We start from the raw sequence: 14,362 nt of genomic DNA on the forward strand, positions 1-14,362 counted from the left end.
GTGGTTCAATATTAATATTATAAAGCAACGAGAATATTTTTGGTGGGCCAAAAAAACTAAATAACGACTTATTTAGTGATGGCCAATTTCAAAACACTGCTTCAGGAAGCTTCGGAGCATTATGAACGTAATCGGAGCATTATGAATAACCTCGGTTCCCTGAGATACGGAACGGGTACTGCATTCATTGCCGTGCCATGGGGCTGCACGACTCGTGTCGTCGCTTCAGCCGAATGAGCTGAAATCCTATGGCGAAATGCTCACTTATATAGCCAGACACCCTTCCCATTTTGGCGGGCTTTGGTGCGCTGCATCGCCATAGGCTCGCGCAGCTCTGCCGCGCCGTCATTGGTTCAAGTTTTCCAGTTTGAACCAATGGCCGTGCAGTTACACTGCGTTGTTGCACTTTATGCTTAATGAAACCGCTGAAACACGCTCAGACCAGTAAGTGGCGCTGTATTTCTGCCACAGAGATACACTTAAAACAGAGAATAAGACTTGCAGCATGTGCATTAACCTTGCGCGCTGTATACAAACTTTAGTAAAGCTTAGAAATAACGCTTTATTTTGGCTCAGTAGCTTCTGACTTGAAATAAAGTTTGATCATTTTGACTCAAGACTGCTTCAAACTGTGCAAACTAGCTGAAAACCATGTGATCATTCATACACAAAACATAAAACTGACATGATTGCGAGAGACAATAGTGTAGGCTACATCAATCGGTTCACTTGACTTTGGGGAAAACATGCAATTTTAAGGGTGCCCTAGAACCCTTTTTCACAAGATGTAATATAAGTCTAAGGTGTACCCTGAATGCGTCTGTGAAGTTTCAGCTCAAAGATTTTTTATTATAAAATTTTTTATCTGCCTATTTTGGAACATAATTAAAAATGCGCCGATTCTGTGCGTGTCCCTTTAAATGCTCGCGCTCCCCGCCCCCAAGCTCGCAACTCTATAATACATTGCATAAACAAAGTTCACACAGCTAACAGTTAATATAACCCTCAAAATGGATGTGGCCAATGGGGCTAAAGCTAACATTACACTGTTGGAGAGATTTATAAAGAATGAAGTTGTGTTTATGAATTATACAGACTGCAAGTGTTTAATAATGAAAATAACGACAGTCTTGTCTCCGTGAATACAGTAAGAAACAATGGTAACTTTAACCACATTTAACAGTACATTAGCAACATGCTAACGAAACATTTAGAAAGACAGTTTACAAATATCACTAAAAATTTTATGATATCATGGATCATGTCAGTTATTATTGCTCCATCTGCCATTTTTCGCTACTGTCCTTGCGTGCAAGTCTGCATAAAGTCTGTTGATTCAGCTGTGCAGCTCCAGACGTTAATACTGGCTTGTCTAATGCCTTGAACATGGGCTGGCATATGCAAAATTTGGGGGCGTACATATTAATGATCCCGACTGTTGTGTCACAGTCGGTGTTATGTTGAGATTCGCCTGTTCTTCAGAGGTCTTTTGCACAAATCAAATTTACATAAGGAGGAAACAATGGTGTTTGAGACTCACTGTATGTCATTTCCATGTACAGAACTCTAATTATTTAACTATGCTGAGGTAAATTCAATTTTCAATTCTAGGGCACCTTTAAACTCTTTTATGATAAACATTAATATTTGTCAATGTATTTTAGCAAGCAGTTCTGTTAGAAGGAAAATCATGGTCTCTAAATTGATTCATGAATAACACACACGCTTGTCAACATGAGAAATATAGATTGCCTCGATTTTGCCGGGTGGACTAAAAGCAGACTGCACATAGCCTATCCAATTCAGAGCTAAATTGTATAGATAGACCATGTCATGAAATGACACTTACATGTTGTAGATATCATTGACATTGCAAACATGATGGGATATCAACCATCTCATGCACTTCCTGTCCAAAAAATACAATAAATCAGGATTGACTATATGCGGGACTAATAGCTGGTCTAATGAGCTAAATCATGGCTATGCACAGCCTACGCATAGAACATGTCAAAGATATGAAACCAAACACCTTGTAATCACTGTTGACTTTGCTTACATGATGAAATATAGTACATCTCGCAAGTTATTTTGGTAAAAACAACATGTAACCAAATTAAAGATTATTTTGGCTAAAAGTGGGTTCAATGGATTTTACATGTGCTTCATGACACAGAGGCGTACCCACAGTGTTGAAGACTTCCAATGAAGCGTCTTGTTCCCTTCTCAGGGAACCATGGTTACATGGTTACATTTTACAAATGCTAGGAATGTGGCTTTCAGTGACAGATTTCTATCAAATAGCACACAGATGTTATAGAAGCATCTATCAAGATGGTATTCTAGATTATTATGTGTTGAGTTGTTTGGTCTAATAATTAAAATCTTTTTTTTTTCTGAATTAAGTGATTGGAAATAACTAGTCATTTAATTTTTAATATCAGCTATGCATTCCATTCGTTTTGTCATTTGTTATGTTTCATCGGGCCTTGAAGATCATTAGTGTATCAGTTTTGTTGTTGACAGACAGTATGCAGTATGCAATGTTAATGATTACTAAAGACTATTTTATAAAGATTATTAGCCTATAGATGACACTCTAATGATTAGATGCACTCTCTAACACTGAAAACAGAGCAGAAATAAGAATCTAAAAATATAACTCAACTGTGTAAGAGAGTATTTTAAAGTCAATGAAATATATAATTTATGCAGAACATGAAAGAAATTAATGAATAAAATTATAACAATAAAATTACAATTTAGACATCAATGTTGTAGAGTCATATTGATTACTTTTATTAATCCATTAGTATTTTGATGATTTTGTGATAGATCAGCTTGGGAATTGGGTTTTAGCTTTCTGTCTAATATTATTGTGGAGTGCTTATCTCATGTTCGTATTTTTATTTTAAAAATACTTTTGATCTTGTTTCATGACCCCACCCTGACAGTGTCCAAGTGTGTTGTGTTTGCAGTGCATTTGTTATCAGGGCAAAGTCACTTCTATTATTGTGTAATATGAAACAGATGGTTATGGTTCTTGATTATGATTGGCTGAGCCATGTTCAAAGATGTTGTAAAATACACCTGTGTAAAAACACACCTGTGACCTATGTTGTTGTGCAACTTGCGCCGCTTCGTCGGTGTGTTTCTACATCTGTGTGTACATCTGCGATTTCTGTGTTGCTAAACTACATTGCTTGGCAGAAGGATTATAATTTGTTGTCAATAAATTACAATTTTGTTGCTGTGTGTTTATTTTTCCAGCTATGTAATAAATATTTTATAAAAGCTGTGGTTTACAGTGATTTTAAAAAAGCTAAAGAGCTCCCCTGTTCTAAATTAGCTGTTCTAAAATCACTGTAAACAACAGCTTTTGGGGCTTATTGTTTTAATAGAAGAAAAGATTCAATTTATAAAACCTTAAAGGGTTCTATCAGGCACTTCATATATATATAATATACATCATTAATTCAAAGCTGGTGCGCTTGTGCTTAGAATGTTATGGGTGGATGTTTTAAGTATCAAAGCCAATATCGCTGTAATAACAATAAGGATTCATGTAAAATATTATATTCATGTACACATTTTGTGTGCTTTCTAAGCACAAAATTGGCAACTAAATACATTTCACATTTATTTTTGTAAGCAATCATTATAAACGGCAAAGTAGACATCTGTTTTTATTATTTATTGACAATTAAATCAAAGTCTAAATTTCAATCAAATAAAAAATAAAAAATGTAATGATTTAATACAATAAGAGTAGTCCAAAGCACTTAAACAGTAAACTGAACATTCCTAACCTAAAAAGCACAAGTAGCTTTCACTTTATACCCAAGTAGCATTCTTAGCATAGATTGTTTATATCTTTAACAACATATTTGCAATTACTTAAAGCCAAATACAAATAACTGATGTTTATGATGTTTATTTTTCTGCTGTTACCTGGTCACCACAGCTCTTTCTGTTTGAATTGATTGCTGTGAGTGTCTGTGACTGCAGTGTTTCAGCATTTCTGCTCATGATCAGATGAGTGGAAGGCAAAATGGCTTACAGTTGTTCCAAGCCATCACAAATATTTGCGAACACAGATTTAGGACTTCAAAACTTATGAAATGCATTTACTTTCATTTTAAAAAAAGATGAAGAAATTTCAAAGATTAAAGATGCACACAAGATAAGAATAAAACTACATTCTTTACACTATCAATTCAAAAAAAAAAAAAAAAAAATCTTGCTTCATTCCCATCTAAATGCATCACCCATAAAGGTTCTTGAAAATGGGACAGCTGCACTAAGCTTTTAAATGGCATTTCCATTCTGTGCTGTAAACTATTGCAATAAATAAAAGGTTGTAAAAAAGGGCAATAAATCAATACACAGTTTGTGTAAGTTTTCACCCTAAAATAAAACCCAAGATTCAGAGAAATGTGATGAAATTTAAAATACCAACATATTAATATGATAATGTAAAACAAATGAAAACAATTACTGAAAAGGTGTTACATATGTTCATCTGTTAATTCTACTTCTTCTCTTGGGCCTTTTATTGCTTGATGACCTCAGTCTGACAGTTGCTCTGAAAGTCTGTCCAGCTGTTCAATCTCTCTTGAGACATCTAAAGACAGATGTTACATATTAGGGAGTGATTGAGATTAATTAGTCAACACTTCACATTGCAAAAGTTTATTTGTCTCTGAGGTAAAATAGGATGGCATTCTCTCTTACCCATCAATTTGATATTGCTGGTTTGTGACAGTGACAGTTTCAGTGATCTCTGTAGTCCTACTTTAAGATAATCCTTTATGTACAGCTTTACAAGGAAACAAGAGAAGATTCTGCTTGACTTTAGTCATTGTACAACTAAATACATGATTGTCTCAATAAATATAATATCGGTACCTTTAAATCATTGAACTTTTTAAGCACTTCAGTTTTTGCCTTGTTGAACATGTTATGTTTTATCTCATCAACTGTGGTTATTAGCAGTTCTTGCCTTTTCTTCATGGATCCGGTTCCAGTCACTGCTGCAGCTTCTAAAACAAGAAACACTCAGTTTTCTTTCTTATGAAGACACAGAAAAAGAAAATGTGTTTATAATAATACTGCTAACACTGCTAATTTATAGTTTGCAGCATTTTGCATTGGTGGCTTGTGAATAAGTGATGATCAAATGGTTTAGTAAATCAGAGCCACAACAATAAGGATGGCCTTTATTGTGGCATGTTCATCTAGCTTAAGCTCCGATCCTGCTTGGCACTCTTCAGAGGGATGAGAATAAAGACAGGCATCAGGAGGCAAAACGTAAGTCTCTGCAAGTCAGCTGTTTAAGAGCCCTGAGCAGACAGATTCTATCGAAAAAATTATTCCTCTGTCAGACTTTGTGGCAGCGTGGCATCTACTGCAGAGTGTCTCTCAGTGGGGTCTGAATACCGTAAAGAAAAGTTACAGTATTCATTTCTTTCACATTTCATTTTGTATCACTCTACTTGTCTCTATTTGCATGTTCCAAACAGACTGTCAGATTTTTCAGTGACAAACTAGTCACGTAGCTTGTTTCTGTTTCTCTTTTTCATCACGCTTTGTGTTTGATTGTTTCAAATTGCTCCCTTTTACTTTATATACAATGAGCTAGTGATTAGAATAATTGTTTTGCAAGCCCATATTGGCGACAATTAATAAAAACAATTAGTGATTTATTTGTAACATTCAATACTAGCTTACGATCATAGCAAGAAGACATTTCATTCTCAATAGTTGTTTGGATTGATGAGTAGATGTGCTTCTTTGTACCAACAACGTCTCTTTTGAGCGATGCCTTCAGGTTAGTTTCCTATCAAAACAGGGGAAAAACACAAAGTCAAAAAAGTGTCAAAAAGAGTGGCTAAAGTGTTTTATTTTTTTCTATTAATGTCCCTGCTTACTTCAGTAATGAGGATTGAGGGCATTGACTTCAGAGGAAGTGAAGACAGAGAGACCCAGGGTCGCATTAGTACCCCCGAGTGCCCACAAGAGGACAAATGAACCAAACTTACCTCTGTTTTGATGAAGTTCTGAATGTGATGTAATATGGGAGATCCAGGGTAAGCAGAGTCACTCTGGATGATACTGAACTTGTCAATCTGTTCTTGCACTGACTTCCCTGTTGTTCCAGTCACACTGAAGCCAAGAGAAAACAAAATACAGTTTAATTTCACAAGTTCATACTTACAGTCAGACAGAATGAATCGTATGCGTATTTGGCGTGCTGTCCGAGGAGACAAGCTCGGTATTTGGCCCAAACCCAGAGTACTCCCCCTGTATTTCAGGTTAGGAAAGTAACCAGGTGAGACTGAGGGGACAGTGTGGTGTAGGGATGCTGAAAAACTGTCAAGGTATGGGAGAGTCGACTGTGTTTATATATATATGCTTCCACTCATGCTGATTGGGTAGATATGTTGATTACTGATTGTTGATTAGGTCATAGATTATTTGAATGTGCTCCTCCTGAACTTTGTTAATAAAACGTCATTTAAAAACAGTTTACAGTATATTGTTGTAATGATATAATCTAATATAAAAATCACCAGATAACCAGTATAAACATAATTATATATTTCCTGTGTGAAACAAAGCTTTTGGCCTGATATTAATCTGGAATTGACAGCATGTCAACAGTGATTCATTCACTCAACAGATTCATTCAAATTGTGGATTCTGTCACGGAACGGAGGAATTACAGACGGCAGGCAGAGGTGAAGATCCAAATGCAGGGAGAATTTAATGGAAATAAACAATTCAAGCATAAATCAGGAACAAAATAACACTGAGAAAAAACAAAGAAAACACGGGAACCACAGACACCTGCATGACATCAAACAACGACCGACAGAGAACCAGAGAATAAAAGGGCTATTTATACAGAGGGGTTAATGAGCTAAACAAGGTAAACTGACACAGCTGGAGCAGACTAATGAAAAAGGAAAAAACTACAATCTGGCCACAGGATACAGGACAGAACACAGCAACTAGACAGAAAACTTCAACATAAAAGTCCCACAGAGCACCAAACACAGAACCAGATCTGACATTACCCCCCCCTCAAAGGAGCGGCTTCCAGACGCTCCACAAACGGTCCTGGAGGGAGGTGAAGCGGTGGCGGAACGGGGGAGGGATGGAGGGTTAGGAACGCATATTGGAAGCAGGTTGGTGACTGGGGCGGTTCAGGTGGCAGATGGCCAGTGTGGAGCAAACTGGTCAGGTGGCCTGGGTGGCACAGGCTCAGCAGGAGGCCAGCCTAAAACAGACCGGTCAGGTGACCAGGGTGGCGCAGGCCAATCGGGAACCCCAGCAGGACCAGAGGGTGGGACCGGAGGGACAGACCAGGGAGGCTCCATCAGGCCTAAAGTCCTGGCAGAACACCAGGGTGGGACTGGAGGGACAGACCAAGGGGGCTTCAGCTGGTCTGGAGTCCTGGCTGAGAGCCAGGGTGGAGCTGGAGGCATAGTCCAGGCAGGCTCCAGCAGGTCTGTTGTCCTGGCTAAGGGCCAGGGTGGCGCTGGAGGCATGGACCAGGCAGGTTCTGGCAGGTCTGGCGTCTTGGCTGATGGCCAGGGCGGTACTGGAGGAATGGGTGGAGCCCGCTCGACCAGTATCAAGGACAGCACTGGCAGGGCAATAAACCTGGGTGACGCCGGCAGGGCTCAGGAGCGGACTCACGGGCTGGAGCGGGCTCAGGAGCGGACTCAGGCATTGTGGCCATCTTGGATGGAGTTCCCAGTCTTGACCCCATCGCAGAGACGCCAGCCGCTCGCACCGAACAAAGCGGTGTGTCCTCCAGATTCGATGCCAGTCTTAAATATCTATGGACCACCCTATTGTCTTCATCGGCAACGATCCCAGCTACTAGGAACTGTGACTTGGTGTCCAGGACGGTTGAAGACTCTGGCATGAGTGCTAATGTATCGACTCCCTCAGTCAATACTGAGCCGCTCAGTTCCAGAGCAAGACCCATGTAGCATTCCAACGTCCAGTTAGGGTCCCATAGTGGCATGCGTGAACGGAGCGGCTCTGATAATCCCCCCCGAAAGAAGATCATCAGACAAACTTCATCCATCTTAGTCAAACGTGCCAACCTGATAAATTCCAGCACATAGTCCTCAGTGCTGTTCTCTCCTTGACGGAGATGTGTTAATCTCCCTGCTGGATCCATTTGGTCGGGTCGGTCGTTCTGTCACGGAACGGAGGAATTACAGACGGCAGGCAGAGGTGAAGATCCAAATGCAGGGAGAATTTAATGGAAATAAACAATTCAAGCATAAATCAGGAACAAAATAACACTGAGAAAAAACAAAGAAAACACGGGAACCACAGACACCTGCATGACATCAAACAACGACCGACAGAGAACCAGAGAATAAAAGGGCTATTTATATGGTGCTTGGGTGGCGACGGCAGGGCAAGGCGCTTGGGTTGCGCCGGCAAGGCATGGCGCTTGGGTGGCGCCGGCAGGGCAAGGCGCTTGGGTGGCGCCGGCAGGGCAAGGGTGGCGCCGGCAGGGCAAGGCGCTTGGGTGGCGCCGGCAGGGCAAGGCGCTTGGGTGGCGCCGGCAGGGCATGGCGCTTGGGTGGCGCCGGCAGGGCATGGCGCTTGGGTGGCGCCGGCAGGGCATGGCGCTTGGGTGGCGCCGGCAGGGCATGGCGCTTGGGTGGCGCCGGCAGGGCATGGCGCTTGGGTGGCGCCGGCAGGGCAAGGCGCTTGGGTGGCGCCGGCAGGGCAAGGCGCTTGGGTGGCGCCGGCAGGGCAAGGCGCTTGGGTGGCGCCGGCAGGGCATTGCGCTTTGGAGGCACAAGAATGGCCTCTGGGGTGGCCTCCAGGCCTACAGCAGGCTCTGGGAAGGCCTCCGGGCCTACAGCGGGCTCTGGGAAGGCCTCTGGGCCTACAGCGGGCTCTGGGAAGGCCTCCGGGCCTACCGTGAGCTGCTCTGGGAAGGCCTCCGGGTCTACCGTGAGCTGCTCTGGGAAGGCCTCCGGACTTACAGCGAGCTCTGGGAAGGCCTCCGGGCCTTGAGGGATGGAGGAAGCCTTCTTCCTCCTCTTCCTCCGTTTATGTGGGTGAGGTGGTGGCTCTGTGCCTACCTCATCGGTGGGCGCTGCAGCGGGCTCACGGGCTGGAGCGGGCTCTGGAACAGACTCACGGACTGGAGCGGGCTCAGGAGCGGACTCACGGGCTGGAGCGGGCTCAGGAGCGGACTCACGGGCTGGAGCGGGCTCAGGAGCGGACTCACGGGCTGGAGCGGGCTCAGGAGCGGACTCACGGGCTGGAGCGGGCTCAGGAGCGGACTCAGGCATTGTGGCCATCTTGGATGGAGTTCCCAGTCTTGACCCCATCGCAGAGACGCCAGCCGCTCGCACCGAACAAAGCGGTGTGTCCTCCAGATTCGATGCCAGTCTTAAATATCTATGGACCACCCTATTGTCTTCATCGGCAACGATCCCAGCTACTAGGAACTGTGACTTGGTGTCCAGGACGGTTGAAGACTCTGGCATGAGTGCTAATGTATCGACTCCCTCAGTCAATACTGAGCCGCTCAGTTCCAGAGCAAGACCCATGTAGCATTCCAACGTCCAGTTAGGGTCCCATAGTGGCATGCGTGAACGGAGCGGCTCTGATAATCCCCCCCGAAAGAAGATCATCAGACAAACTTCATCCATCTTAGTCAAACGTGCCAACCTGATAAATTCCAGCACATAGTCCTCAGTGCTGTTCTCTCCTTGACGGAGATGTGTTAATCTCCCTGCTGGATCCATTTGGTCGGGTCGGTCGTTCTGTCACGGAACGGAGGAATTACAGACGGCAGGCAGAGGTGAAGATCCAAATGCAGGGAGAATTTAATGGAAATAAACAATTCAAGCATAAATCAGGAACAAAATAACACTGAGAAAAAACAAAGAAAACACGGGAACCACAGACACCTGCATGACATCAAACAACGACCGACAGAGAACCAGAGAATAAAAGGGCTATTTATACAGAGGGGTTAATGAGCTAAACAAGGTAAACTGACACAGCTGGAGCAGACTAATGAAAAAGGAAAAAACTACAATCTGGCCACAGGATACAGGACATAACACAGCAACTAGACAGAAAACTTCAACATAAAAGTCCCACAGAGCACCAAACACAGAACCAGATCTGACAGATTCATTCAGTAAAGAAACAGTGCTGTGTTGCTTCAAAAAGAACAATATTCACAATGTTGTGTTCAGGGCTTGACATTAACATCCGCCAACCCGCCAAATGCGGGTAGATTTCAGCTGTGGCGGGTAAGACAGCCACTCCCACTAGCCACTTTGGCGGGTTGAATATAATTTCAGCCTACAGCCAAATGTAAAGTAGCCAAGCTCGTCGTATCACAAAATTACAATTCAGTCACAATTCTTTATCGATTAACTTGCAGTTAGTGAAGGCGGGATAGGCGGAATCGCGCTGAATGACACAACAGAAGCGCTCGCGTGCACGATCAGTTCTCCTTGCGTCTGAATACACGCACACACAGATGTCAAAATGCATTGTGTGGAGTGTCTCACGTGAATACAGTCGGCTATGGCTTACGGCTAAGTGGACGTAAAGAGGTGGGTAAAAACTGGATATGTGTCAGTATATGACGTCCATGCATTCAGCAGCTCCCAAATAAACTGTCATTAATGTTAATCAAACATCAAAAAATGTTAAATAAATGTATACATGTATGCTAAATAAACATATGTATCTAAAAAAATATATGTATTTTTTAAATTACTATTTGTAATTTGCTTCTTTGTTCTTTTTATATAGCCTAACAAAAATAACGTCTCGGTTACAAAGGTAACCCTTGTTCCCTGAAGGAGGGAACGGAGACGTACGTCGGACAGACCGACGAATAGGAATCTCGCTAGAGAGGCCAATCTACTTCGAGTGTAACTAAAACGAGCCAATGCACATTGGCATGCAATCATATGCATCAGCTGCTCGCCTCGCAGCGCGAGTATATAATGAGCAGCAGGTGCGTTGCATCTTCAGGTTTCCGCTGAGGAGCCGAACCGGATAGGCGGCAGCATCAGCGGGGTACAGCGACTGTGGCAACAGGATGTACGTCTATGTTCCCTCCTTCAGGGAACGAGGGTTACCTTTGTAACCGAGACGTTCCCATTCAGTCGGTCACGTTCGACGTACGTCAGACAGACCGACGAATAGGAATCCCTACCAAAGCGCCACAGGAGCTGCCCCCTTCCAGCGCTCTGTTGTAAGCCACCTGCACCCCCTTGCCTGAGGATGGTGGGACAGGGCTAACACAGAGTGAGTCGATCACTGCTGTTCCCCAAAACCCATTCAGTGAGACTATTGGATAACATTGGGAAAGCGTACCCTTTCACTGGGAAAGGAACGCTGCGGAAGCCACATCCTTCCCCGAAGGAGTTATGTGGAGAAGTACATATGGACTAACCCTGTAGGGCTGTGCTACATATGGAAGAGCTGGGGTGACTCCAACCCGATGAAGGGTAGGTTCTCCCAGAGGGAAAGACACGGGCTTCGTTTAGGAGCAACCGTGGAACCAACCATATGGGATCCCCGTAGGGTCACACATATGGAACCCAGCCTAAACCCGGTTCTCAAGGATACAACGGAGTATAGACCTGGCGCCAGACGCTCCGCCACGTCGGCTGCCGAAGGGATATCGGAGGACTCGACAGGGTCTGCCTTGTAGGGACTCTCTGGAGAAAAGAAGCGCATGTAGCGCAGCAAGCCGACACTAAGCCGGGGCCTCTCCGTGCCTCTGACCTGTGGCGAGAACACGGGAGGAGACCGGCTCGACACGAAGGCTATAGTATCTAGCGAACGTGTTAGGTGTCGCCCAGCCCGCAGCTCTACAAATGTCTGTCAGCGAGGCGCCACGAGCCAGCGCCCAGGAGGATGCGACACCTCTCGTGGAGTGAGCATGCAACCTGAGCGGGCAGGGCACGCCCTGAGCTTGGTAAGCCAGGGCGATGGCATCCACTATCCAGTGGGCCATCCTCTGCTTGGAGACAGCCTTTCCCTTCTGCTGGCCTCCATAACAGACAAAGAGCTGGTCTGAGGTCATGAGGCTTTGGGTTCTGTCTATGTACAGTCGCAAAGCGCGAACTGGACAGAGTAAAGCCAGGGCTGGGTCTGCCTCCTCCGAGGGCAGCGCTTGCAGGCTCACCACCTGGTCCCTGAAGGGAGTGGTAGGAACCTTGGGCACATAGCCAGGCCGGGGTCTTAGTACCACGTGGCTATCACCCGGCCCGAACTCCAGGCACGATTCGTCGACCGAAAATGACTGCAGGTCCCCTACCCTCTTGATGGAGGCCAATGCAACCAGCAGCAAAGTCTTCATAGACAGAATCTTTAAGTCTGCCGATTGCAAAGGCTCAAATGGAGCAATCTGAAGTGCTCTTAGCACCAGAGCGAGGCCCCGGGGCCAGCTGAGTGCCAGTGCGTCTGTCCCGAGTGTTCCCTCGGACAGGGGGTAAAACAACTGGCAGTGGGAGGTTTCCGGTGAGGCAAACAGGTCTAACTGAGCCTCTCCGAACTCTCTCCAGATCAGCTGGACCACCTGGGGGTGGAGTCGCCACTCTCCTGGCAGCTCAGCTCGTGATAGCTCGTCGGCCACATGGCTGAGCACACCAGGGACAAGAATGGCACGAAGCGACCTCAGACGCTTCTGACTCCAGAGGAGGAGATGGCGGGCGAGTTGCGACATGCAACGGGAGCGTAGACCACCTTGACGGTTGATGTACGCAACGGTCGCAGTGTTGTCCGTACGGACCAGTACATGCTTGCCCCGTAGCGGCCCTTTGAGGCGGCTCAGAGCAAGGCGTACTGCCAGCAACTCGAGGCAATTGATGTGCCAATGCAGATGGGGTCCCGTCCAAACCCCTGAGACTGCATGCCCGTATTACGTGGCACCCCAGCCGGTGGCAGAAGCATCTGTGAACACCACAGCATGCCGGGACACCTGTTCTAGGGGCACTCCTGCCCGGAGAAACAAAGGGTCCGACCACGGACTGAAGGCTTGGCGGCACTCCTGAGTGATTGGCACCCGGAACGTGCCGTGTTGCCACGGCCATCTCGGGACTCGGCCGTGAAGCCAGTGTTGAAGCAGTCTCATATGAAGTAGACCGAGCGGGGTTACTGCCGCCGCGGCCGCCATATGCCCCAGGAGCCTCTGAAAGAATTTCAGTGGGACCGCTGTCCTGCCATTGAACGTATTCAGGCAGTTCAACACCGACTGAGCACGTTCCTCTGTGAGGCGTGCTATCTGTTCGACCGAATCCAGCTCCATACCGAGAAAAGAGATCCTCTGCACAGGGGAGAGTTTGCTCTTTTCCCAGTTGACCTGAAGACCCAACTGGCTGAGGTGACTGAGCACCAAGTCCCTGTGTTCGCACAACCGATCCCGAGACTGTGCTAGAATGAGCCAGTCGTCTAGATAGTTGAGAATGCGAACACCCTGTTCTCTCATGGGAACGAGGGTTCCCTCCACGACTTTCGTGAAGACGCGGGGAGACAGGGCCAGCCCGAAGGGTAGGACTCTGTACTGATATGCTCGACCTTCGAACGCAAATCTCAGGAATGGCCTGTGTCGCGGAAGAATCGAAACGTGGAAGTACACGTCCTTCAGGTCGATCGCTGCAAACCAATCTCGGGGACGGATGCACTCGAAAATGCGTTTCTGTGTGAGCATTTTGAACGGTAGCTTGTGGAGGCTCCGATTCAAAACTCGCAGGTCCAAGATCGGTCGTAACCCGACGCTTTTCTTGGGTACAATGAAGTAGGGGCTGTAGAACCCCGACCTCAAATCGGCTGGAGGGACCGGCTCTATCGCGTCCTCCGCCAGTAGGACTGCGATCTCCGCATGCAAGACAGGGGCAACGACATCTTTCACTGTAGTGAAGAGGACGTCCCTGAACTTGGGGGGATGCCGGGCGAACTGAATCGCATAGCCGAGCCTGATGGTCCGAAGGAGCCAGCGAGACGGACTGGGGAGCGCTAACCAGGCTCGCAGAGACCGTACAAGCGGGACCAAAGGGACCAGCGGCGTACCCGCAGCAGGGCAGCGAGGTGGAACACAGGGACGCGGCTCGGGGGGCTCTCTTTTTGAGGCGGCCCGAAGCGGCGTCACAGTGTGCTAGGCAACACTTACCTGGTTCCACAGATGGACAGAGGGAGCAGTCGAGGCTTTGGCTGCCCGCTGCTCACTGCTGTCCGCTGGCGACAGAAGAGGGGGATGAGAGTGGTGAGGTTTTTCTCCTCCCACTGCTCTCCAACCCTCTTCAGACCTGGAAATGGAGGAACTGCTCTTTTAAATTTGGGT

General features: G+C 46.1%; 1 protein-coding gene across 1 annotated transcript in view; it reads right to left on the reverse strand.

Annotated features, from left to right (window-relative positions):
* Positions 1-4,568: 4,568 nt before the first annotated feature.
* The window catches only part of LOC137002148 (nuclear GTPase SLIP-GC-like), a 47,744-nt gene continuing 37,950 nt past the window's right edge, over positions 4,569-14,362 (reverse strand). Inside the window, exons 13-17 of the mRNA XM_067361655.1 lie at positions 6,042-6,153; positions 5,731-5,839; positions 4,909-5,042; positions 4,735-4,819; positions 4,569-4,624 (exon numbers count right to left, since the gene is read on the reverse strand). Coding sequence (XP_067217756.1) covers positions 4,569-4,624; positions 4,735-4,819; positions 4,909-5,042; positions 5,731-5,839; positions 6,042-6,153 — 496 coding nt within the window. The remainder of the gene's footprint in view (positions 4,625-4,734; positions 4,820-4,908; positions 5,043-5,730; positions 5,840-6,041; positions 6,154-14,362) is intronic.

Source organism: Chanodichthys erythropterus, chromosome 15 (assembly GCF_024489055.1).
Source record: "Chanodichthys erythropterus isolate Z2021 chromosome 15, ASM2448905v1, whole genome shotgun sequence".
In the NCBI taxonomy this organism is placed as follows: domain Eukaryota; kingdom Metazoa; phylum Chordata; class Actinopteri; order Cypriniformes; family Xenocyprididae; genus Chanodichthys; species Chanodichthys erythropterus.